Source organism: Somniosus microcephalus, chromosome 19, assembly GCF_052327205.1.
Source record: "Somniosus microcephalus isolate GS21.2 chromosome 19, FLI_Smic_1.0, whole genome shotgun sequence".
NCBI classification, from domain to species: domain Eukaryota; kingdom Metazoa; phylum Chordata; class Chondrichthyes; order Squaliformes; family Somniosidae; genus Somniosus; species Somniosus microcephalus.
This window is the reverse complement of record NC_141005.1, coordinates 40,032,953-40,060,431: the sequence shown is the minus strand read 5'-3', so window position 1 is coordinate 40,060,431 and position 27,479 is coordinate 40,032,953. Positions and strand designations below refer to the sequence as shown.

Sequence of the window (27,479 nt, the reverse complement as noted above, 5' to 3'; positions counted from 1 at the left end):
TCCGGCACGGCAAGAGCGCTTGTTTTGGGAGTCACATATCGGACATGCGGACAATGTGACCCGTTCATCGTAGCTGACTGAGCTGCTTTTTTCCAGTTCTGACAAAAGGTCAAGAGATGAAGGAGGCAAGCTCTGTAGGAGAGTGAGAAATACTAAGTAAGCACTTTGCCTAACTGTTCACAGAGGAGGTAATATTGAAATTGTAGAACCACTAGAGGTTTAGAAATGTTACCGTAGGCTAGTAAAGACATTACTATATCTTGCAGACAAATCACCGGCACCTGATGGGTTACACTCAGGATGCCACCAGATTCCTGAGAGGAGCTAAGGAAGAAATAACGTCTCGGGCAGCACTGTAGTCCCCAGGACCCACACACAGTTCAGGAAGAAATTTAACGACCTCACTCGGGTGGTCAGGGTGAGTCAATGCTTCAACAAATGCTACATACCACCATCTGAACCATAGTCTGCACACACTGCCCAAAGCACCACACCCCCAGCACTCACCCACCAACAATCTCTACCTACCAACACTCACACCCACATTTCACACAACGAGAGCTATTCAGCTATGGCAGGCTCATCACCCAGACACATTGCTCCACGCTCACTCACACACTTTCCTCTCTCTTGCAGGCCAAGGTGGCTCACAACACGAGGGAGCAGGAGCACACAGACGGGGTACAAGCCGACACCCAACCACTGTCCGAGCTGGAGACTCGGGTGCTGCATATTGTTGGGCGCCAGGTGGTGGGTGCCATGGCCAGCAGCAACGTTGACCCCCTTGGGGACAATAACGGTATCTTCATCCCTACTCCTTCTTCTCACATCCCACTTCCCCGTCACCTCATAAGCATTTTGCATTTTCCAGCTAATAATGCTGCATGCACACATTTCTCCCTTCCTGTCCCCTCCCCTTAACCCGAATCTTGTGCCTTTATGCTTTCAGATAATGAGCAAGCACCTGAACAGCCTGTCCCTGAGGGTACCGTTGAGAGCGAGGCGGGAAAAGAGGAGGAGGAAGAAGACACCGCGTCACTTGCGTGTCTCACCCGCAGGTACCAGCTCAGATACTGGCACTACGTTCTTTAGAGGCTAGTGTAGTAGCGGGATCTGCACAGGGTGATGCACTGGGGACGAGCGGGCTGCAGCAAGGCCAGTGGGAAAGGGTAGCTCGGGAGCCAGCTACCAGGAGGGCAAGTTTGCGCGCAAGTTCTCCTGCACAGGACTCGGATGAGGGCCTCGATGGGGAGGCCTTTAGAAGGGTGATGGGCATGCACACGGAGATGATAGGTGCAATGGCAAGGATGCCCGAGAGCGCCTCGGCAATGGTAAGGAGCTTGGAGGAGTCCGCCTCCAACATTGCACAGAGCTCTGCGCACACCATGGAGCTCATTATTTCCAGTCTGCAAAGGATGGTAGTCTCCCAGAGACTGTGGCGACCCAGACCGGATGCCGCGTGTGATGGGCGATCTGGCAGCTTCCATTGCAGCACAGGCGGAAGCGACGCAACTTCAGTGCTGTAATGCAGCCTAGCTTGGTGGCATTCAATCTCAGACTGCTCTCATGCAGTCTCAGCTTGATGCAACACAAGCTCTGCCTGCTGCCATCGTGGCTGGGTCTACCTCCGTCGACCAGGGCTCTCACGGTGTCGCAGCAGGCCAGCAATCTGTGCTGCAACAGATTGCTAGGGTTGCTGAGGTGCTGCCCTGGGGGAGTGGCAGTGAGTCAGTGGATCAGGAACCTGCTCTCCTCTCTCAGGAGGACAGCATTCCTGCTCCCACCACTGGCAACCCGACATTGTCCTTGTCGCTGGCCATCATCCAGCCAGCCCAGACTGTTGCCACCCACAGCCGAGCCTTCCAGGCCCAGAGCTGGTCGAGAGCATCCTGCAAGGCCATCTGAAGTCTCCCGTGCGGACATTCAGCAGCCTTCCACCAGCCGTGCGCTAACTGAAGGTGCTATGGTCCCAAATTTCTTCCCAGTTAACTTTTAAAAAAACCTAACAGCACATTTCCTTTCACGAGCTTACTTCTGGCCAATAACAACAGCACAGCAATGAAAGAAAGCCATACCTGAAGAGGAGACTTCCTTCTCAAAAGCAAGGCTCAGGTAGGTCTTCCCTTCTGAAGAGTTCTTCACCAGCGACTTTCAAGAGACAAAAGTTTGTAAATTAATATTGTTATTTCAGGAATTTAAATGCAAACTTCTAAATCAATAGTTAAACATAATTCTAGTAATACCAACATTGCTAATTACACGTTTATTGCTTAATATGGAGTCTTTAAATGGTTCATATTTTATTTCCAAAAAATAGTTAGCCACCGTTTATTAATAGGAAGCCGTAACATGAACTTAACTTTAAGTTGGGTCAGATCAAGTACTGTACTTCACACAAGTAAAAGAGTCACATTTCTCTGCAATCTCAAGAGAACAAGAACCGTGAAAGCCTCAAACAATCACCCTCCTTGTAAAAATGCTTCAGTATTGGGATGCTTGGTCAAAAAAAAACTGCTTAATTATTCTCAATTAATTAAGCAGCTCTCCACTTACATTAGTTAATAGTGTCTGTCTGGACTTTACATGCAGTAGATGAAGATTTCCATTTCTTTCTCCAACCATCAGAAACTGTCCTTCCTGACAAAGTGCCACCACATCCACTTCAGTATCTACAGTTGATGTAATAGAAATCAAATATATTGAACAGAAATTAAGGAAGCCAACAGAATGGAAGTTAATGGGAGAGTGAAGTTCAGGATATGATCCCGCCCCCTATAACAGGGCAAAAGAAACAGTTCTTCAGAAATCTGCAATAACTTCTGCCTTTGTTACAGTACTTTTAAGACTGCCAATGGTCACCCACAGCACGGAGTATTGTGCTACTCACTGTCTAAAAGTGCTCCAGATTGAAGAAATTTGACCACATATAACTGGAGTGCGTCCATTATCCTGTCCAACTAGGTTACTTTCCAAATTATCTGGATCCACAATCAAATAATCTGCAAAAACTCACCATTTAGTTTCACACATGAAGGATAGCCACTTGGGATGGAATAACAGGGGCAACGAACACTGGAACTGTACCCCAGTATCAGTCACAACCATCAGGAAGCAAGAGGAGGAAAACTAGAACCTTAAAAAGTACAGTGCAGCTGTTCCTCAATATAGCACTACGCTCAGGCGCCAAGAGAAAATAGTCTTGCACTGAAGGAATCATTGTTCAAGTAGCTGGTCATAAACATTTGTGTTCGTAATTAGTCAGAGACACATGTTACATCTCGGCTGTTTCACATGCTCTCAGCTCATTACTCTTTAAGTACACTGGAAACAATTGAATTGTTTCCAAACAGGTAAGCAGTGTTTCAAGCATGTTTAACTGCTTTCCTAATAGTCTGGCATGGAAAAGCATCACCCCCATCACTGTGAGCTTCTTGCCCTTCACAGCTGTTGGGATTAAAACTAAAGCTACAATCTATTCAGCTGTTAATATATCACGGGTGAGGCACTCTTCCAGGACATGAAGTGATGCCTCTCTGAGTTATTTTGTCAAGTCTCTCAGTTAAAGCAACTACATTAATGTTGGATGCTAGCTCTAGATCAGCTGTATTGTTTTTTGCTGCTGCAGTCACCAGAAAATGCTTCATGAAGCCCCTTCCCACACTATTCCTCAATAGTGAAGGCCTTGTTATTTAAACAAACCACAAACAATATCATTGAAGGCCTACTTTTTCAACTCCAGCACAGATATTTTCAGTATGTAGCATTCTGTACATCCTTAAGATGCAAGTTAACTTAAAGCCCATGTGCAGCACTCCTGATGTCAAAACAGTGCAGAGCAGATTTACAACAGACAAAACTGGCCTGATATGAAAGCTGATATCAATCCAATCCCTGATTCACTGGCTGGAAGGGAAACCAGATCTCAGGATTCAACCGGAATACGGACAGTTACCTTCCGCACTTAACAACGACGACTACATTTCAAAGTAATTAATTGTAGGTGAAGTGCTTTGGAATGTTCCGGGAGATGCAATAAGCTTCAGTATAAATGCAAGTTTGTTTTTTTTCTTATTTTCGCACTAAAAAGACTGGGCTGTATAAACTATCTGTACTTTTTTTTTATTCATTCACGGGATGTGGACATCGTTGGCAAGGTCAGCATTTATTGCCCAACCCTAATTGCCCTCGAGAAGGTGGTGGTGAGCCACCTTCTTTAACCGCTGCAGTCCATGAGGTGAAGGTACTCCCAGTGCTGTTAGGGAGGGAGTTCCAGGATTTTGAACCAGTGACCATGAAGGCGATATATTTCCAAGTCAGGATGGTGTGTGACTTGGAGGTGATGGTATTCCCATGCGCCTGCTGCCCTTATCCTGCTAGGTGGAAGAAGTCACGAGTTTGGGTGGTGCTGTCGAAGAAGCCTTGGCGAGTTGCTGCCATGCATCTTGTAGATGGCACACGCCACAGTGCGCCGGTGGCGGAGAGAGTCAATGCTTAAGCTGGTGGATGGGGTGCCAATCAAGCGGGCTGCTTTGTCCTGGATGGTGTCGAGCTTCTTGAGTGTTGTTGGAGCTACATTCATCCAGGCAAGTGGAGAGTATTTCATCACACTCCTGACTTTTGCCTTGCTTTGGGGAGTCAGGAGGTGAGACACTCGCCTCAGAATATCCAGCCTCTGACCTGCTCTTGTTGCCACAGTATTTATGTGGCTGGTCCAATTAAGTTTCTGGTCAATGGTGACCCCCAGAATGTTGATGGTGGGGGAGTCGGCGATGGTAAATCCAGGAAACTTTATCACTGTATGTTTAGTGTATTATCTTAAACTGGTCCTCACAGATATTGCTGCTGGTAGTAGTTCTGAGGATCTGTATCCCTAACTCTCTGTAGAACATTCTGGAAAAAAAATAAACTAGCCAACAGTACTCACCAAACTGGAGCTGCAGCAGCACAGATTGACAAATTTGGTCCAAAAGCATTACTGATTGGTCCACAACAACCACACAGCCATCAGAGCTGCTATAGGCATGTAGCTTGGGACTGACTGTTACCTAAGGAACAAAAAGGAATATTAATTCTATACAAACAGCTTTTAAACTTGTCACAGTTAAAAGCTTTAAAAAAATTTAAATACTTGAAACTGCAGTATAACGTTTACTATAGAAATGTTCTTCTCCCGTCTCTCAGTGAAGCCACTAGACAGCAAGACTAGCAAATGACAAATTCGTTGATCCACAATTTAAAAAAAACTTTGACAGCAACTAGAGAATTTTAAAAATGTACCCACTGCACTTTATAAACAGACATTGTAAAAAGCCTCCTGAATGTACCAGCAGTGGAGTCAGTCTGCACCAATACTGGAAAGCACTCATTAGATTACCACCCTCGTTACAAATACTGGTCCTGACCTTTAAACTGAATTATTCACCAGATTTCTGTTTAAGATTTTTCAATTTCCAGATATTTTGAATATTAAAACACCTAATTTTGCCAGTGTGAATTGAAAAATTGCAGCAAACCAAAAGGTCGCTGACCATTCAACCAATGATATCACTCAGGCATACACCCTCCAGGAATTTACCAAATGACTGGTAAATGGGGACACAAAAGATGATGTTACCATAATTGAAGTGATTTTCTGTTTTGGTAGAAACAATATTATGATGTTTATTTTAATATTCAAGAATTCTTTTTAATTATTTGGAACACAAGAAGCACTTGCTAAGTATCTGAATTATCCCAGAGCACCGCAGCTTTCATTTGTTTATGAAGTTATTCTGTTTTCTTCCCTGCCCCATATACATATATAAAAAATAATCTTACCGTCGCTGAAGAGGATATTTTAACTATAGTATCTACTTGATAAAGGGCTGCACCACTCTCTCCTCTGGCCTCAATGTTAAGTCGACCACTGCCTGTGTCATCATTTGTCAGAAGTTCAATGTCATTCCACATCTTGAGTGATTGCTATAAATCAAAAATACACAATAGGCATCTGACTTACTTTGTTTGAACATTTGAACATTAGACCAAGATAAACAACTGATTTTTAATGGCGATCTTCAATTTATTTTCACAACAGAAATGGTTAAAACTTGATATGAGCCAGAGATATTTATCCTTTGGTTTTGGCAACTGTAAAAATGGTATCCTTCCTCTATTACATCCAACATTGCATTTTATAATACCTTTAATGTAGAAAACAATGCTTCACAGAGGCGTAATCAGTCAAAAATGAACGCAGAGCAAATAAGGAGCTATTAAGAGTGGTGACCAAAAGCTTGGTCAAACAGGTGGGCTTTAAGCAGTGTACTAAATGAGGAGAAAAAAGTAGAGAGGTGGACATATTTTGTGCAGGATAGATTACAGACAAAAGAGTTTGAATGAGCTGAAAAGTTATGGCTCACGCAAGATGGAAGGCTGGCCAGGAGAGCATTGGAATATTTAAGTCCACGGAAGACAAAGGCAAGGATGAGGGTTTCAGCAGCAAGGATGGTCTGGTCAACCGTGTCAAAGGCTGCAGAGAGGTCAAGGAGGGATAATGCACCATGGTCACAGTCACAGAGGATGTCATGTGAATTTGGTTAGGGCCGGTTCAGTGTTGTGGTAGGGACAGAAACCCGATTGGAGAGATTCAAACATGGGAGTTGCTGGTAAAACGGAACAGATTACGACAACATAGTCAAGGACTTTGAAAGGGAGTTTGGAGACAGTTTGCAAAGACAGAGGGACCGAGGGTGGTTTTATTGAGGGGGTGATGACCAACGTTCCTGCTAAGCTGCGCGGCGGTCTGGAGGTCCTGCGCCGGCCACTCACTGGCTTTTATATGGAAGAAACCGCACACGCGCGAAAATTTGAATAGGCTGCGCAGCCAAAGGGATCGCACACGAATAAAAATATTAGGGGGAACATTGGTGATGACAGTAGTTTTGAAAGAGAGGAGGACAGTACCGAAGGAGAGGAAGCCATTCAGGATGTCAGCTATAGAACAGGAGCCAGAAAGGGAATATTGGGTGTTCAGCAGCTAAGTGAAAATGGGGTTACGGGAGCACGAGATGGATCTCATGGACAAGATGAACTCGAAGAGGGCATAAGGAGAGAAACGAGAGAAAGACGTGCGTTCAGGGCAAAGGCAGGGGAGAGCCTGGGCTTAGTGGGCAAGAGGAAGGAACAATGGCGATAAAGCAGTTTAACTGATGGTCTCAACCTTAGTGATGAAGAGGTTCATAAACTCCTCACACTTGTTGTTGGATGTGAGCATGGAGAGAGCAGGGGAGAGGGTTTTAAGGAGACAGCTGGTGGTGGATAAAAGCTGGGGGTTACCTTTGATGTCCAGGATGATCCTGGAGTAGTGAGTGATTTTTGCGAAGGAGAGAGAGACCTGATAGCACTTGATGCGGTTCAGCCAAATCTGGTGATTGATGGCTAAACCAGTTGTGTGTCAGATACAGTAGGTCTGCACCCCAAATTTAATATTTCCCCAGGATTTTCACTACTCGATTTCATACATCATTTTAGATGCAAAAGTGTTATTTATGTTGTTCCTGCAGTTCAGCAAGTAATGGCTCATCACAGTCACCACAATCCCACTGGCTAACAGAAAGGCATAGTCATCCCAAACAACACTGATATGTGCAACGAAGGTTCACCAGCCTAGTTCCTGGGATTGTCCTATGAGGAGAGATTGAGTAGACTAGGCCTATATTCTCTAGAGTTTAGAAGAATGAGAGGTGATATCCTTGAAACATACAAAATTCTTACAGGGCTTGGCAATGTAGATGCAGGGAGGATGTTTCTCATGGCTGGGGAGTCTGGAACCAGTGGTCACAGTCTTAGAATAAGGGGTCAGCCATTTAGGACTGAAATGAGGAGAAATTTCTTCTCTCAGAGGGTGGTGAATCTTTGGAATTCTCTACCCCAGAGGGCTATGGAGGCTCAGTCGAGTATATTAAAGACAGAGATCGATAGATTTTTGAATATTAAGGGAATCAAGGGATATGGGGATAGTGCAGGAAAGTGGAGATGAGGTAGATCAGCCATGATCTTATTGAATGGCGGAGCAGGCTCTAAGTGCCAAATGGCCTACTCCTGCTCCTATTTCTTATGTTTTTATATACCGTTAGACTGCAAGGGGAATCCGCCATCTTTTGGAAACACTAAGTTACAAACCCATTTGGATGCAACATTTTTTTGATGGGAAGGAGAAAGTTGATGTTGTATACAAGATTCACCTGGAGTGAAACGGCCACAAGAAAGGGTTGATGATGGTAGCACAGTTGATGTTGTATATATGGACTTTCAAAAGCCGTTTGATAAAGTGCCACATAATAGACTAGTTAATAACATTGAAGCCCATGTGGTTTTGGGGCAGTGACAGCATGGATATAAAATTGGCTGAGCAATAGAAAGCATACAGTAGTGGTGTGCGGTTGTTTTTCAGGCTGGAGGGCAGTATACAGCGGTGTGTCCCCCAGGGGTCAGTATTAGGACCACTGCTCCGCTCTTTTTGATATATATTAATGACCTGGACTTGGGTACCAGACAAAGAAAGGAAATATTACGACAGGTGGCTGAAAGCTTAATCAAAGAGGTAGGTTTTAAGGAGCGTCTTAAAGGAGAAGACCAGGGTAGAGAGGTGGAGAGGTTTCGGGAGGGAATTCTGGAGCTTAGGGCTAAGCAGCTGAAAGCACGGCACCGATGGTGGAGCAATGAAAATCAGGATGCGCAAAAGGCCAGAATTGGAGGAGCACAGAGCTCTCGGAGGAGATAAGGAGGGTGTAAGGTAGGAGGTTGCCAGGAAAGCATTGGAATAGTCGGGTGTAGAGATAACAAAGGCACGGATGAGCTTTTCAGCAGCAGATGAGCAGAGGCAGGGGTGGAGACGGTTACAAAGGTGGAAGTAAGCGCTCTTGGTGATAGAGAGGATATGGGGTGGGAAGCTCTGCTCAGGGTTAAAATGGATGCCAAGGTTGTGAATGGCCTGGTTCCGCATCAGCGATCAGGAACAGGGATGGCGTCAGTAGCTGGGGAACAAAGACTGTGAGGAGGACAGAAGAAAATGGCTTTGGTCTTCCCAGTATTTATTTTCTGCTTATTCAGTACTGGATGTTGGATAAGCAGCATAACAAACCAGAGGCAGTGGAGGAGTCAAGAGAGGTGGTGGCAGCCATGGGGAGGTAGAACTGGGTGCGCTCAGCGTACATGTGGAACTTAATGTTGTGTTTTTGGATGATGTCGCTGAGGAGCAGCACTAGATGAGAAATAAGATGGGGCCCAGGGTAGATCCTTTGGGGACTTCAGGAGGTAAGGGAGAGAGAGCGGGAGGACAAGTAATTGCGGGTGATTCTCGGCTACCACAGGAGAGATCGGAACGAAACAAGGCGAGTGCAAAACCACCTAGCTGGACAACAGAGGAGAGGCGTTGGAGGAGGATGATATATCACATGATTATACGGAAAATTCAAATGGTGAATAGAAGGCTCAAGTTGGTTCATGATCCTCCAGCAATAAACACAAGATATTTGACAACCAGAGTTTGCACCGAAACATTCATCAAGTTAGTCCAACAAAAATGCCGTATGATACGCCTCGGCTTCAAGTGGGTCATTTACAAGTTACCTACAACATAAAACCAAGACGGAAGAACTACTCTGATCGGGGCACGGGGCAAACGTAACTTTGTGAATGTATTTACAATGTCGCGACACATAGTTATCTTCTCCCCGAGATGTCCAGTAATTATTTGAAAGGCCCAAAGTGCCAACCGGGAAGAACTCGCATTTATCAAATACAGCGATTAAAACGATCCCTACCGTCAACAATGAGGCCGACGCCAGATTTTTTTTTAAACAAAAAAGCAACTAAAGTATCATTCAAAACGATCAGCAGGCAGGTTTAAAACTTTTTTCGGAAAACAACCCAACACCTCTCCTCACAAACGGAATTTGGAATTGGCGGGATAGGGACACACTCCCAGCATTCCTCGCGCAAGGCGAGAGGCCCCGCCCACCTCCGCTGGCGCAGGGAGCACGTGACCGCTCCGCTTGCTCTATCGGGAGAAGGATTGTGCAGCTCGAGGTTCAGGCCAACCTACATAGGCTAGCCAACAGAATCTGTGGGAGTAGTACAGTACAGCAAGCACAACACAGCGCAGTAGAGCTTGCGGAGAAAACACAGCATAGCCCACACAAGAAGCTCAGTTAGCACAGATGCTGTTTTTTGTTTGTAAAATTTATTGGCACAATTTCTGACCTCACTGGAAAGGTATTGTACCAGCAAACTAGAAGAATTTTGTCCAATTAGCCTCCAAACAGTCATTATTTTTGGTCGTTGCTCTTCCCTCCTTTTGGTAAAAAAACAACCTGTATGCAGCAGGAAAGCAAAATTTCCAAAATTACAGTGAGCTTTCAAAGTGGTTCTGTACTTTAAATTGCCTGTCAGAGACCAAGAGGTCTCAAATTTGTTGTAAACAGCACTTTTAATGACAAATTTGATCTCTAATGTTAAGAAAGGACACATTTTTCACAGGATATGACTAAAACTGCAGCGAAAAGAGAATGGAATCTTTTAAAAAATTAAAATTAGAACATAGTAATTGTATTTTATATTGTTTTCTTAGTAGGAGTCTTATGATTTCACTCTTGCAATTCTGGACAACGCAATGTATCAAAAATAATTGACAATTGTTTACTAATCTTTGAACTGAAGTCTGTGCATAGCTTCTATAATTATTTTTGAATGTACTGAGATAGAGAGCTTTTATTTTGTAACTCTGTCAAGAATTTCTTGTAATGATTATTTTATCTTTTAGTCTTTCAGATTTTGAAAACAGCAGTGAAATAGACCTGAGTGATAATTCATAAAGCCCTGTGACTGCAGGATATGCACTATTGTCTCCACTCCTTTTCAATGCAGCTGCTGGCTTCTTCTTAGGCAATCCCTCGGAACGAGGATGACTTGCTTCCACACTAAAAATTAGTTCTCAGGTGACTGATGTGTCCAATGCGGGACCTAGTCTCTGTCATAGGTGGGGTAGACGGTGGTTGAAGGGGCGGGTGAATGGGGGGCTTGGGTTGACGTGCCCTCCTTCCGCTGTTTGCGCTTGGCTTCTGCTTGCTCCCGGCGAAGAGACTCGAGGTGTTCAGCGCCTTCCCGGATGCTTCTCCTCCACTTTATGCGGTCTTGGGCCAGGGATTCCCAGGTGTCGGCGGTGATGTTGCACTTTTTCAAGGAGGCTTTGAGGGTGTCCTTGAAGCGTTTTCCCTGCCCACCTAGGGCTCTCTTGCCATGTCAGAGCTCCGAGTAGAGCGCTTGTTTTGGGAGTCTCGTATCGGGCAGGCGGACGATGTGGCCCGTCCATCGGCACTGATCGAGCGTGGTCAAAGCTTCGATGCTGGGGATGTTGGCCTGAGCGAGAACACTTGACGTTGGTGTGCCTATCCTGCCAATGGATTTGCAGGATCTTGCGGAGGCAGCATTGGTGGTACCTCTCCAGTGCTTTGAGGTGCCTGCTGTACATGGTCCATGTCTCTGATGCATACAGGAGGGCGGGTATCACTACTGCTCTGTAGACCATGAGCTTGGTTGTGGGTTTGAGGTCCTGGTCTTCAAACACTCTCTTCCTCACGCATCCGAAGGCTGCACTGGCACACTGAAGGTGGTGTTGGTCTTTGTCATCGACATCTGCCCTTGTTGACAGTAGGCTCCCGAGGTATGGAAAGTGGTCCACGTTGTCCAAGGCCTCGTCATGGATTTTGATAATCGGGGAGCAGTACTGTGTGGCGGGGGCAGGTTGGTAGAAGACCTTTGTCTTATGGATGTTTAGTGTAAGGCCTATGCTCTCGTACGCTTCGTTGAAGGTGTTGACGATGGTTTGGAGTTCGACCTCGGAGTGTGCACAGACGTAAACATCGTCTGCATACTGTAATTCGATGACAGAGGATGGGACAACCTTGGATCTGGACTGGAGGCAACGGAGGTTGAACAGTTTCCCATTTGTTCTGTAGATTAGCTCCACTCCAGCCGGGAGCTTACTGAGGGCGTAAGACACATGGGGCAGCTTCCCTTTGTAAAACTGCTGAGGAACTTAAACACTCAGGAACACTGGATTAATGTAAGTGTTTTTCCAGCTGGTTGATGCTGGGTGCTTCTATATACACACAAACACAGGTGTAACCATCAATCACTTGCCTAACCATTTACTGCCTGCTCACTTAACATTCCCCTATTTAATTCAATTATCATTACACTCTTCAGAGACGTCACAGAGCAATCTATAGGGAGGGAGACCCAATCTGGCAGGCCACTGTGCAAGTGACAAATAAGGTCAGTCAGAATTTTTATAATTGAAAATGCTAATAGTGCATTATTTTAAACAATAAGTAGTATCCACTAGACATTCCTACCATCTGAATAGAACAAAATCCAAAAACAGTATTGTACACGTTTTTTGTTGTGACAGCTATAACATTTCTTGTGACATAAGTTTGCCCCACTGGCCAAAATGCAACAGTTGAACAGAATTTTCAGAACAGGATGTAACCAACTGTTCCAGGAGCTGAGCATTCACAAAACCTCGCTGTTTGAACAAAATGTGTCTTGAAAAGGTTATCACAAAAAAATGTTCAGCAAACTTATTCTCATTTGTTTACAAATGGAGGTTGCAATGGTGGAAGTTGACCAAAAAATATATATGATGTATATATTGTGTTGCTCATATAATATTATTACACATTTCTTAAGATGATATAACTACCAATGTTATTATTGATGCAATATGCTGTAGGAAAAGTCTTAGACGCCAATGTGATATTTTTACTCCATCACCTCAAATTATTCCCATCACAGCTGCCACAGCAAAGGTGAAGTGATGTAAGGCTATCTGTCTCATTATTTGTCAGAATTCAATGAACTGTTATTCTGATAATTTTGACCCCTAGCTTCAAAGGTTTAATACAAGCTGGAGCTGCTCAGTAACTGTTGATTTATGCAGATTGATGATACTTGAGGCCATCTATTGTGGGTTATTGAGACTGTAGTCCATTGTTAGTATTAAGAAAATGTTAGGAGTGAACAGGGGATTACCCACACTGCTCCACTTGTGTCAGTAAAGTTAGACTTGCCCTTCAGGCCTTCACTCCCTGAGACCCTAGCGAGTTTTGCAATCTCAGCATCCAGTACCTGCAGCCTTAGCCTGATCTATTCACCTCATGGCATCTGGGCCTGCAACGATTGTTATAAGAACATAAGAAATAGGAGCAGGAATAGGCCACTTGGCCCCTCAAACCTGCTCCGCCATTCAATAAGATCATGGCTGATCTTGGGCTCAAAGCCACTTCCCTGCCCGCTCCCCATAACCCTTCACTCCCTTATCTTGCAAAAATCTGTCTATCTCCAGCTTAAATGTATTTAATGACCCAGCCTCCACAGCTCTCTGCGGCAGAGAATTCCACAGATTTATGACCCTTTGAGAGAAGAAATTCCTCCTCATCTCAGTTCTAAAAGGGCGACCCTTTATTCTGAAACTATGCCCCCGAGTTCTAGATATCCCCATGAGGGGAAACATCCTCTCTGCATCTACCTTGTCAAGCCCCCTCAGTATCTTATATGTTTCAATAAGATCACCTCTCATTCTTCTAAATTCCAATGAGTATAGGCCCAACCTGCTCAACCTTTCTTCATAAGTCAACCCCCTCATCTCTGGAATTAACCTAGTGAATCATCTCTGAACTGCCTCCAATGCAAGTATATCCTTCCTTAAATAAGAAGACCAAAACTGTATGCAGTACTCAAGGTATGGTCTCACCAGTACCCTGTACAGTTGTAGCAGGACTTCCCTGCTTTTATACTCCAACCCCCTTGCAATAAAGGCCAACGTTCCATTTGCCTTTTTGATTACTTGCTGTACCTGCATGCTAACTTTTTGTGTTTCATGCACAAGGACCCCCAGGTCCCTCTGAACTGTAGCATTTTGTATTCTCTCTCCATTTAAATAATAATTTGCTTTTTTATTTTTCCTGCCAAAGTGTATAACCTCGCACTTTCCCACATTATACTCCATCTGCCAAATGTTTGCCCACTCACTTAGCCTGTCTATATCCCTTTGCAGATTCTTTGAGTCCTCTGAACAACTTGCTTTCCCACCCATCTTTGTATCATCCGCAAACTTGGCTACATTACACTCGGTCCCTTCATCCAAGTCATTAATGTAGATTGTAAATAGTTGAGGCCCCAGTACTGATCCCTGTGGCACCCCACTAGTTACCGTTTGCCAACTGGAAAATGACCCATTTATCCCGACTCCCTGCTTTCTGTTAGTTAGCCAATTCTCTATCCATGCTAATACATTACCCCCAACTCCGTGAGCTCTTATCTTATGCAGTAACCTTTTATGTGGCACCTTATCAAATGCCTTCTGGAAATCCAAATACACCACATCCACTGGCTCACCTTTGTCCACCCTGCTTGTTACATCCTCAAAGAACTCCAGCAAATTTGTTAAACATGATTTCCCTTTCATAAAACCATGCTGACTCTGCTTGACTGCATTATGATTTTCCAAATACCCTGCTACTGCTTCCTTAATGAAGGACTCCAGCATTTTCCCAACAACAGATGTTAGGCTAACTGGTCTATAGTTTCCTGCTTTCTGACTCCCTCCTTTCTTAAATAGGGGTGTTACATTTGCGGTTTTCCAATCAGTGGGACCTCTCCAGAGTCCAGGGAATTTTGGTATATTGCAACCAATGCATCCACTATCTCCGCAGCCACTTCTTTTAAGACCCTGGGATGCAGGCCATCTGGTCCAGGGGACTTGTCGTCTTTTAGTCCCATTATTTTACCAAGTATTATTTTCTTAGTGATAGTAATTGTCTTTAGTTCCCCCCTCCCTGTGGCCCCTTGATTATCCATTATTGGGATGTTGTTAGTGTCTTCTACCGTGAAGACAGATACAAAATATTTGTTCAGAGTCTCTGCCATTTCCCCGTTCCCCATTATTAATTCCCCAGTCTCATTCTTTAAGGGACCAATGTTTACTTTAGCTACTCTCTTCCTTTTTATATACCTGTAGAAGCTCTTACTATCTGTTTTAATATTTCTTGCCAGTTTACTCTCATAATTCATCTTCTCTCTCTTTATTTTTTTTTCGTCATCCTTTGCTGGTTTTTAAAAATTTCCCAATCCTCTGGTCTCCCACCAATCTTGGCAACATTGTATGCCTTCGTTTTCAATTTGATACCATCCTTTACTTCCTTAGTTAGCCACGGATGGTGCTCCCTTCTCTTAAAATCTTTCTTTCTCACTGGAATATATTTTCGTGGAGAGTTATGAAATATCTCCCTAAATGTCCACCACTGCATTTCCACTATCTTACCCTTTAATTTATTTTTCCAGTCCACTTTAGCCAGTTCTGCCCTCAGGCTATTGTAAATGCCTTTGATTAAGATCAGGACACTGGTTTGAGATACAACTTTCTCACCCTCCAACTGAATTTGAAATTCAACCATGCAATGATCACTCTTTCCTAGAGGATCCTTTACTATGAGATCATTTATTAATTCTGTCTTATTACACAGTACCAGACCTCCTCATAGGACTGCTCCTGGGCCTGGCCAAAAAAGCCATCAACTGGTCCAGGCAGTGGGCGGTCGAGGGGGTCGTTCGGCTCAATTGCCTGCCTCTCTTCCGCGGCCATGTTCGCGCCTGGGTGGCCCTGGAGATGGAGCACGTGGTGTCTGCCGGCACGCTTGAAGCCTTCAGCGACCAGTTTGCGCCACGCGGATTGGAGTGCATCATCACCCCGGCCAACCAAATTTTAATTAAATTTGTTAAGTTACAGTTGATTTGTTTTAATCACCCCACTTAAAAGAGTACACAGTACCAGATCCAAGATAGCCTGCTCCCTGGTTGGTTCCATTACATACTGTTCTAGGAAACCATCCCGGATGCACTCGAAGAAGTCCTCCTCAAGGCTACCATGGCCAATTTGATTTGTCCAATCAGTATGGAGATTTAAATCACCCATGATTATTATCGTACCTTTTTTACAGGCCTCCATTATTTGTTGATTTATACTCTGTCCAACAGTATTGCTACTGTTTGGGGGCCTGTAGACTACGCCCACCAGAGACTTTTTCCTCTTATTATTTTCACCCAAACCAATTCTACATCTTGATCTTCTGAGCCAATATCACTTCTCACCACTGCACTGATCCCATCCTTTACCAACAAAGCCACCCCACCTCCCTTTCCTTTCTGTCTATCCTTCTGAATTGTCAAATACCCTGGGATATTCAGTTCCCAGCCCAGGTCACCTTGCAACCACGTCTCTGTAATGGCGATCAGATCATACCCACTTGTATATATATGCACGCAGCATTTGTAACATGATAGATGAGTTGACGGCACAAATATACACAATGTTTTACCGACTGCTTGTCTGACATCGAGTCCTGAATGAGTCGGAACTTCTCCAGCTCAAAAAAAGGAAGGTTGACCTCATCATCTTTGGCCCCCTGCAATAAACCCAACTTCCTGCCACTGACTCCAAACCCTACCCTATATTACAACAATGACTACACTTCAAAAAGTACTTCATTGGCTGTAAAGCACGTTAGGATGTTGTGACTCGTGAGGTCATGAAAGGCGCTATATAAATGCAAGTCTTTTTTCCTTTACCCATCCAGTCTCGGGCTGAAACAGACTTTTCACAACTTTGATGTCCTGTTTGACCCTTAGCTAAGCTTTATACCCCATATCCTGCACATCACCAAGGCCGTTTATTTCCTCCTCTACAACATTACACATTTCTGCACCTACCTTATCCACCACAGAAACCCTTACCTACATGCCTCCAGATTCAACTCGTCAAACAGTCTCCTTGCTGGCCTCCATACTCCACAAACTCCAACTTGGTTAGAACTCTATTGCATATATCCTGTGCTGTATTAAGTTCTGCTCACCCATCAAGCCCCCATCCTCACTAACATACAATGTATTAAATTAAAAATCCTTCTCCTAATTTATAAATTCCCCCATGACCTTGCCCTATCCTATCCCATCCCTGCAATTTCCTTCAGCCCTATATCCCCGCTGTTTCTATGACTCCAGACTGCTGTGCAGCCCTCCCCTCGCCATCAGTGGCAGAACCTTCAGCCACTTCACCCTACGGTCTGGAATTCTCTCCCTAAACCTCTCCAACCTTAAAAACCTTCTCCAAACCCATCTATTCAAGCAATTCTCCCTCCTCAGTTTTGGCGTCCCTTTTCGTTATGCCTGACCGTGAAGTGCCTTGAACATTTCTTTGCGTTTAAGGCTGAATATAAACGCATGTTTCTGTGCAGGGGACTCCAAAATCCTTGGGAGTGAGATTCATTATCAAACAGGCTGAAAATCCATACAACAAAACAGGAAAAATCCATACATCAAAAACTGTATCCAACTGAGTGAAGTGGGACTCTGAGCCAGAGTGATTTTTGACAGGCTTGGTAAAGCTGGTGGGTGCGCGCGCACAATGCACGAGTGCGGGGAGGGGGTGGGTCACGATCGTCACTGAGGATTTTGTCGGCGAGCAGGAGGTGGGTGAGCTTGTCGGCAGCGGAGAGACTGTCATTTTTTTCCTTACTAAAACGCTTGGGGATATGGCGGTAAGTATTGCCAAAGAAATAACGTTTTATTTATTGGGTTCAGTTTGGTTAGTGGGGTTAAATGAGATTTCCTCAAAACCCGCAGCTTATGGTCTGGTCGCGAAGGTGCTCAATAGAAAATGGCGGCAGGCGCCATGTTGGAAATATTATGTTTTCTGGAACATTCCTCTTTAAAAAAAACAATACATAAGCATGAAACACCTCCCAAATTATATTGTGTGTGATAGTTGCGCATTTCCCATATGTATTATTAGAAAATCCGATTTTGTTTGCCTTGCTTAATGTTCATAGATTAATATGGTTAAACCGGTGTCAGTGGATGGTGCGTTGAGCAGCTTTGTGAGTGGCCGCATTGTCGGCTTGTTTGTTCTGTAAATTGTGTTTTGATGGACGCAGCCAGCAGAACCTCCGACTCGCCATAGTTTCACAACAATACTGTACGTGTTTTATGTGTATAATATATAAAAATACGTCAATACACATAATGTTCATGGACATATTTTTACGTCAGAAAGAATATTCGGGTTGTTCACAACCGAAAGCTTCTGGGGCCTAAAACAGCGCTTGAATCCCCAACCAATTTTGCTCAACATAGAGCTGTTGCGCTTGTGATGAACCGGGTTGGAGAAGCATCTGGGACACCAACGATGTGGATGTTAGGCTCTTGAGTTTAGATTAGATTTAGAAACTTGGTATCGTGCAGGTGAAATCAGATTTTTTTGACTAAATCTACAGCCGGTCAGTTTTGATTTTAGTGTAATTGATATGTCTGAGATGAGCAATTTTCTGGTAGGATTAACTACAGTATCCTTATGTTATATTTTCCAGAAACTGCCTCTTTTCTGAAAATGAGATCGTTTCCAGTATATATTTGTGTGTATAAATATCTAAATGATCGTTAATGGACCGTAGACATTTTCAGAATTTTTACAAAAAAGTTAAAGCAGCTAGCAAGTTTAACTTTAAATTTACAAAAATATACATGTATGCAGTTGGTTACCTTTTCTGTTCCAAAATGAGTTGTGTAATTTGTATCTAATTGAGGCTGTTTTGTATTAAAATTAAAAATTGACATTTTAAAGATGTACATTCTATCCTTATTTTAATGTCAAATTCCTACATCCACATTTATAGTGAAATTGCCTATGTAAACCTGTCACACTAATTACAGCCTTCCACCAGTAATGTTGCTGCAGTGCCTCTGCTGATTGATCGTGTCATTACATCATAAATTTATTTAGGCATTCTACTGTATATTGTTGGTAGGTGTGAAGACAAACATAAGCACTGGATAGCAGGGTCTTCAATTTCTTCCAGACAAAGCTCCAAACAAGGTTATGTATAAAACAAGAGTATATTTAATAATCAGTAACAATGATACAAGAGGGAGTCTAACCAGTGCCCCATGACATTCAATGGCATTACCATTGCCAAATCTCCCACCATCACTGTCCTGGGGGTTCACCATTGACCAGAAACTGGACCTGCCACACGCATACTCTGAATGAAAGAGCAGGTCAGAGGTTGGGTATTCTGCGACGAGTGACTCACCTCCTGACTCCCCAAAGCCTTTCCACCATCTGCAAGGCACAAGTCAGGAGTGTGATGAAATACTCTCCATTTGCCTGGATGAGTGCAGCTCCAACAACACTCTAGAAGCTCGACACCATCCAGGACAAAGCAGCCCACTTGATTGGTACCCCATCCACCACCTTAAACATTCACTCCCTCCACCACCGGCGCATTGTGGCTGCATTGTGTACCCTCTACAAGATGCAATGCAGCAACTCACCAAGGCTTCTTACACAGCACCACCCAAACCCGTGACCTCTACCATCTAGAAGGGCATCAGGCATATGGGAATACCATCACCTCCAAGTTCCCTTCCACCATCCTGACTTGGAAATATATTGCCTTTCCTTCATCGCTTGGTCAAAATCCTGGAACGAACTCCCTAACAGCACTGTGGGAGTACCTTCACCACACTGACTTCAGCAGTTCAAGAAGGCGGCTCACCACCACCTTCTCAAGGGAAATTAACGATGGGCAATAAATGCTGGCCCTGCCAGCGATGCCTACATCCCACTAACGAATGAAAAAAAATTATAAATATGAAAAATGGATGTTTGCACACAAGAATTTTAATATAGAAATATATAGCTTGGTTTTAAAGTTATGCAAATTATTTAGAGGTACAATCAGTGTCATTTTCTTTGTTTAGCAATCCTGGGGTTTCAGTTGTGGGAAGGTGGACTTGTGGCTCCTCCCACTGCTGGGGGAAAAGGAATGGGGAATTGGGTATGTCAGGCAAAATGTTCTGGAGCGAATGATGGAAGACGAAGTGTTGCAAATTCTAACTTGTATCATTGTTACTGATTATTATTAAATATACTCTTGTTTTATACATCATCTTATTTGGAACTTTATCTGAAAGAAATAAAAGACCCTGCTATCCAGTGCTTATGTTTGTCTTCACGCCTAGCAACAATCATATTTTGCTTTTTGGGTATATATATTTTTTAAATTGCTGCCCACATTATTTGCCTACCAGCAGAGTGAAATTTGGACCAATGTCAGCTCAAAAGTAGATTTTTATTAGGACCTTGATTTTTATAATTCACTGAAAGTGGAGATTTCTTAACCCCAAGTGGATTGGGATACAAGTGGATTGGGATATGATGCAGAGTGCATTAAAAATCACAAACTTGATTATCAAATGTAAGCAAACATTCTGGACACTAGTTTCTTTCAGAATCTACTTGAAGCTCCCACTTTGAGATAAATGTATCTGCACCCCCTAAATATTTGTTCATTCAATCTTAAGAATCTATTCTTTTCCATGGTGTACTATTTCAGATTTCTCCGCATTGCCATCTATTCGCTCTCTGTTAACTTGTCTGTGACCTCCTGCATTCTTTGCCCCTGTTTGTTATGCTGCCTAATTTATCATCCAACTTTGTACATCTAGCTCACCCATTCACATCTCCCATTAGTTTTCTTCCTGTGATTCTAGAACGAATCGCCTTTTATATACAGTTTTCTAATGGACATGCATCCAGCTTGGCCATGGTTTTAGTTCCACCACCATCTTTAATCACCCTTATACTTCAAAAAGAAATTCCTTAATTTTTTGGGGACTTTGTAGGTGTCACCCATGGATCAGTGGAAGCACTTTTGCCTCTATGTTAGAAGGTAGTGGGTTCAAGCCTCACTCCAGAACTTAAACACATTCTCTCTCTGACACTCTAATGGAGTACTGAGGGAATAAATGATGTACTGTCAGAGATGTCGGAGGCCCTGTCTGCCCTTCAGGTGGATGTAAAAGATCCCATGCCACTATTCAGCAAAGAGCTGGGGAGCTCCTCGGGTGTCCTGGTCAACATTTATCCGACAACCAATATCACAAACAGTTTAATTGGTCACTTGCCTCATTACTGTTGGTGAGACCGTGTGCACAAATTGGCTGATGCCTTTCCCTACATTACAACAGTGAATACACTTCAAAAGTACTTTATTGACTGAAGTGCTTTGGTGCATCCTGAGGTTGTGAAAGATGCCATTACTATAGAATTATTGGAGAGTGCAGGGCAGGAAGGCTGATTTCTGAACTTACAGGACTGAGTTAAGTACAAAGATTGTCTATCCTGGGACTTCACTCTCGCTATATAAATGCAAGTTAATTCCTTCTAAACTGTTTCACCTAGTCATTGAATCCTGTGCCCAACAGAAGAACCTTCCTCTATCCAAAGTTTTCATATCTGTGAAAATCTTAAAAACACGCCTAAGTGCCCCCTTGTCATCGTCCTCTCGAGAGATTAAAGTCCCATTGGACACCGCATCCGATTTGGTGTCGTTTGTAAAGGAACAATTTGGAGAATATTCATCCTCAAAAGTCATTTATAAAATTTCTAAGTAACAATGGCCCGATCATTAACCTCTGCTGTTTCACTGATACTTGTGCCATCTACCTTTCAGTCATACATCAATCCAGCTTAATCCTTCACCATCTATCCCATGTGAATCAGTCCCAATATGGGACAGTGACTTCCTGAAATCAGGCAGATAACATCCACCGCCTCTAACTTAAAGAAATTCAGTCAGTTCGTTAGACCTGACCTGCTTCCGAACCCAGATTCTCTTTAATCTGACCATGTCCTATCTCACAATTGAAGTAAGGATGATGGGTCTGTAATTTGAGGCTTCAACCCTTGTCCTCTTTTAAAGGTGGTGCTCACATTTGCTACTTTCCAATCAGTTAGGATTTCAGTGAACTTTGCAAATCTACTCACTGATATGTTTCAATCTCCACAACCAATTCTACCAGCTCTCTTAGTCGGAGCCTCATTTACTTTTGAGTTCCTAAATCTTTCTACCATGCCTTCCCTTGTGATTTGAGGATCACTCAAATCAGTTTAAAAGCCTGTTTTAAGTTTTTAGCTTTAGCATTAAAAAAAAGTGAATATCAGGGGGTGTGGGAGGAGGAGCAAACTCTGTTAAATTCAGAGAAAATTAGTTTTTATTTGAAATATCACAAACTCAAGAAAACAAGTAAAAGACTAACAAACTGGGACCGAAATGACAACCCACCATTATTTTTCCAAACTCTTTGAAAGCTATCCATTTAGTCACATTCTCCTGCCTATAAAAAATCTTTTACAAATATACTTTTCTTTTCAAAGTTATTTTATGAATTTTGCTTCCATAACTGTTTGTAGTGGAATATTCCATGTCATAACGATCCTCTAGTTAAAAAAAAAAGACTTCATAATCTCTTTTTTGGGTGATCTTAAATTTATATGCCCACGAGTTACACACTCGAGGAAATAGTTTGATTGTTGGACTACGAATAAGTAATATAATCATTTTTAATATTTTAAAGAGTGAATATTTCATAAAGTATCCCTTTCTGGCTTCTCAACCTTTATTCCTGGGCACCCGCTGTAATGGAGGTTCACATTTTTTTACATTTAAATTGGACAGCCTCAATCCAGCTCCTAATCACAGATCCACAACACAAACTACCCAACTTTTGCATGGTTTGTCAATCTCACTCAAGTCAGCTACAAAGATAGCTGGTTAGGGAAACTGATGTCTTCAATATTCAAGTTAAAACTCATTGTAGAAGCAATATCTGCCATATACTATCCCTAACTCTTAAGTAGTTGGTACTAGCTGGAAAAAGTGGGAAATGTTCCATTCCCCAATAACGGATTTTCAGTCAAGTAACCACGTTCCCCAGGAGCATGAAAGGATTCTAAGACTCCTCCACTAGTTATATCAGGGGTAGATTCCTAGCTTAACATTACATGGAGGAAACTGAAACATTGTGAATTCACTATATAAGTCATATTCAGAGGAATTCCAGTGGAAAAGCAGCAATGAAGCTATAACCAAATCTGTATTGTAATATTTATGAAAAACATCCGTGTTGCTAAGTAAACTGAAACCCTTTAAAGGAAGATTTTTTTTCTGTTATTTCGGAGGATGGATGAATAATACATCTGGAATGAACTTACTCAAGTCTCAACTCCCTGCAAGAATTTGGTGCTGAATACCTGGTCTCGAGATGCGTGTGCATCAAGTTGGTGACATCACACACGGTGTATAACATCACTAATAGGATGCATGTGCATCTCTAGACCCGTGAAGACCAGGGAGAATTCAAAATTCTGCAGGTGATAAACAGGAGGAAATCATTTTTTATTGATCCACCAATCCAAAGAAATCTGACTTGAACAGTGGAAATGAGTAATTGACTTCAATGGTCCCTACCTGTGATACTCAGTCTCTCAATCTTTACATACTCTTTCATATCAGAATCTCTTCCATTTCTCCTACGGTTAAGAAAAAGTCATAAGATAATGTAGTAATTCCGACACTTGTCCTCTGATATCTCCTCGATTAGAGTCTTAGAAGAAACATAGAATCGTTACAGCACAGCAGGAGGCCATGCATCCCATCGAGCCCGTGCCGGCTCTCTGCAAGAGCACTGCAGCTAATCCCACTCCCTCGCCCTTTCCCCATAGCCCTGCAATTTTTTTTCCTTCAGGTACTTATCTAATTCCCTTTTGAAAGCCAAAATTGAATCTGCCTCCACCACCCTTTCAGGCAGTGCATTCCAGATCATAACCACTCGCTGCGTAAAAAAGTTTTTCCTCATGTCGCCTTTGGATCTTCTGCCAATCACCTTACACCTGTGTCCTCTGGTTCTCGACCCTTCCGCCAATGGGAACATTTTCTCTCTATATACTCTGTTTAGACCCCTCATGATTTTGAACACCTCTATCAAATCTCCTCTCAATCTTCTCAGCTCTAAGGAGAACAACCCCAGTCTATCCACGTAACTGAATTCCCTTATCCCTGGAACCATTCTTGTAAATCTTTTCTGCACCCTCTATAAAGCCTTCACATCCTTGGACATAATACTGCAGTTGTAGCCGAACCAGTGTTTTATAAAGGTTCATCTTAACTTCCTTGCTTTTGTACTCTGTCTCTATTTATAAAGCCCAGTCACCTTCAACAATTTGTGTGCATATACCTGTTCCTGCACCCCCTTTAGGATTGTACCCTTCAATTTATATTGCCTCTCCTCATTCTTCCTACCAAATGTATCGCCTCACACTTTTCTGCATTAAACTTCATCTGCCACGTGTCCACCCATTCCACCAACCTGTCTATGTCCTCTTGAAGTCTATCCCTATCTTCCTCACTGTTACTATGCTTCACTATTACTAGGGCAGACCACTACCCATGTCCCATCATTCCAAAAAGTATCCATTTATCCCTGCTCTTTACTTTCTGTCTCAGCCCTTTTTATTCATGGAGCTACATTCCCCTTGATACTATCTGCCTTTATTTTCCTTACAAGTCTTTTATCTGGCACCTTATCAAATGTCTTCTGAAGATCCATAAGCACAACATCCACTGCAGTCCCTTTAACTCTGTGGTCTGTGATTTTTCTCAAAAAAATTAATTAAATTAATCGAGCACAGTCTGCCCTTTACAAACCCACGCTGACTGTGATTTGCCTGTGCCTTTCTAAGGATTCACTAATTAATTATCCCATATTGTGGAGTTTGGTTTTTCCACAACTGAGGTGAGACTGACTGGCCTACATTTCACTGATTTATTCCTTTCTGTTGCACAGTCATGTGACATTTGCCACCTTCCAGTCCTTTGCTACAATTCCCATCTTCCAAAAATGTTTGAAAACTGTTTCTACTATCTGTCAGTGATTTTTCTACTTTTATACCAATACATTTTTTAAATAGTTTCCTTTTGAATACTTATCTCCAGTAGCGATTCTTCCACATTCTCCTTTGGTATTCCTACACTGTCACTTTCATCTTGTGTAAAAATAAAACTAAGGTAAAATACTTATTAAAGCATCTATGCTATTCCCTACAAGATGTCTCAAAGTGATCCCACTCCTGCTTAGCTTCTGCCTAAGCATAGACAGATAAATAATACTGATCTGAGCATAGGTGGGGTCTTTCCTGTAGAAATCTTCGTTAGCTATTGCCCTGGTGGCTCAGCAAATTTATCCAGTGAGTAGCTGAGCCATATAGATCAGGATGGTCCTAGATTCGATTCTTGATCTGTGTTCAGTTAGCTGATCTGAGTCAGAAAGGTCATATGAGTGCTGCAATTGGCCCCAGTGTTAGAGGGGAAATCAGCCAGGCTTCCTGTCCCCGTTTGCTATCCAGTGACCCCTGCTCTTGTGCATGCATAGCAGGTAAGGACTAGAGAGGATAGGATTAGGTTTGGTCGTGATATCATCTCAACCTTCCACCACCACCACCAACCAGGTAAGATAGCTTACCAACACTGTCAAAACTCTCACTTGAATAATAGCCACTTGGGCCAAGAATCAAAGGGTGTTTATGGTGAAACTGTACCCCAGCAAAGGAACAACACCTTCAGGAGGAAAGGCAGCTGAGGACTTTTGTCAAATTAAAATTAATACCAATCTATATGCAACTTTTAAAATCTACCAACAGGCAAGTGATACTGAACAGGATGGTTTAGCTTTGAAAAAGTCTACTTCTGACACTGAAAAGAAAAGTGAGAGATCGGCATCGTCTAAATCTCCCAAAAGCTACAAGCACCATTCTTCACGATCCCGATCTAGGTCGAGATCAAGATCTAGGGAAAAGAAGCGGAAGCCTGGTGTGTATGTTCTTATTAGTGTATAAGATTTTACACTCTTGTTATGTTAGTATTACACACTCTCAAGTTGTAAATGGGAAATTAATTATTACAATTTGAGAGTTTACGATTTTCTTTTAACTAAATATTCTTTCTTCCTTATTTAGGTGGCCATGTGGCATTACTTGATAGGGCAGGTGATTCCTCCTAGATTTCTACTTATATCATCAATGTGTAACCTGGCATTAGAGTTGCACAAAAGCAGCATGGATCGACTTGACCACCTCCTCTTCCTGCACACCCTCCCCAAACACAATTCCTTTTCCCCTTGCCCTAACAACTTGCCCGAGATCGGGAAATCATGAATTCCACTATGTGGTCGAGCATGTTAGTAGCCCAATGTACGACAACTTTAGGCATCCACAATCTTTAATTTGCTAGAGCTATAGAAACTTACATAGAGCTAATGAGCAGTAGTAGTTTATGCTAAAAAATTGTTTGCATTTTATGGTTCTTTTCTGTATTTGTGAAAATAAGAATCATGAAAATAATACAAATTAATTTCCAAAAGTGCTGAAATAGATACTTGCCTATCTATGAATTGCTTACCTTTTTACGCTAACCTGCTGATGTGAGTGAAGTGTATTAAATAATACCACACTTTTACAAGCCAGGTTAAGTGCCACATGCAACTGAAACTGTTTTTTCTGAAAGTGAAGAGCACCACTTGTAAACATGCACTTTGCTTCAGATATTAGTTGCATAATTGCCTTTGAGAAAGCTGAAGCAGCAGGTATAATTTAGTTGCACATATTATAATTTTCTCACTAGCCTGAATGGTTAGACAATAGATAAGTAAAGAGTGGCAATGCACGTCATATTTGAGGTTGATAGGCCCAGGTGCCAAAATATTACTAATTCATTAGATCAACACCTAACCTGGGTTGGAGCTGCTTTTGATATAAATGTTCTGTCCAGGAAACTTTGTGCTATCCGGCACCGACGGGACCGAGCTGTTGCCGTTCCCTCAAAACTGCCGGACACTCCAGCGTTAATGTTGAAAGATACGGAAGCTTTTGAGCTCCGTATCTGTCAACAAACCCTGTTGCTTGCTTCTAAACAGTCCAAGCATCTCTGTAGCTTAGCAACAGCTTCAGCAGACCTTGCAGAGCTTGACTGTTGAGGAAAAAAGTAACGAGAAGAAAAAAAAACCTAACTAAAACGGCTCCTGATTTTTGCCGGTGGCTCGAGCATTCCGGACAGTTAGCCTCCGGATAACACAAAGTTTCCTGTACTGAGAATCTTATGTAGCTCTTCCCACAGCTGCAAGTGTAAATGCTTGCAAAACATTTTCTATCACAATCTTCCACTGCCTATTGGCCTGGATTGAACTGATGAAAATAAATTCATTTGTGACCAGCTCCTCTGGGTCTTGATCCTTTCTGAATTTTTTTTCAATATGCACTGCATGGATAATGAAGCTGTAATTCTAGAATTATCTTTTATAATGAACACTCATCATTTTCTTCTCTACTGAGTTTGTCAGGTGTTCATGTGGCAGTTTTTCATTTTCCAGAAAGTGAAAGCCGGAAACGCAAACGAAGTTGCAGCAGAAGCAAAGAGGTAATTAACACTTTCTGTAGCATATCGGTAATTTAAGAACTAAATGTAGTGCTGCTGACAGTTGTATTA

The 27,479-nt window shown here is 42.8% G+C and overlaps 2 protein-coding genes across 4 annotated transcripts in view; one reads left to right on the top strand and one right to left on the bottom strand.

Annotated features, from left to right (window-relative positions):
- The window catches only part of kntc1 (kinetochore associated 1), a 133,065-nt gene extending 123,050 nt beyond the window's left edge, over window positions 1-10,015 (bottom strand). Inside the window, exons 1-5 of the mRNA XM_085961675.1 lie at window positions 9,807-10,015; window positions 5,818-5,961; window positions 4,925-5,045; window positions 2,554-2,669; window positions 2,076-2,148 (exon numbers count right to left, since the gene is read on the bottom strand). Coding sequence (XP_085817801.1) covers window positions 2,076-2,148; window positions 2,554-2,669; window positions 4,925-5,045; window positions 5,818-5,949 — 442 coding nt within the window. The 5' untranslated portion in view covers window positions 5,950-5,961; window positions 9,807-10,015. The remainder of the gene's footprint in view (window positions 1-2,075; window positions 2,149-2,553; window positions 2,670-4,924; window positions 5,046-5,817; window positions 5,962-9,806) is intronic.
- Window positions 10,016-17,527: 7,512 nt separating this feature from the next.
- The window catches only part of rsrc2 (arginine/serine-rich coiled-coil 2), a 31,056-nt gene continuing 21,104 nt past the window's right edge, over window positions 17,528-27,479 (top strand). Inside the window, exons 1-4 of one of the 3 annotated variants that reach the window (XM_085961672.1) lie at window positions 17,528-17,639; window positions 25,640-25,808; window positions 25,955-25,984; window positions 27,364-27,410. In XM_085961672.1, the coding sequence (XP_085817798.1) occupies window positions 17,634-17,639; window positions 25,640-25,808; window positions 25,955-25,984; window positions 27,364-27,410 (252 nt within the window). In that variant the 5' untranslated portion in view covers window positions 17,528-17,633. The remainder of the gene's footprint in view (window positions 17,640-25,639; window positions 25,809-25,954; window positions 25,985-27,363; window positions 27,411-27,479) is intronic. The other 2 variants (XM_085961670.1, XM_085961671.1) reach the window with 2 other exon arrangements.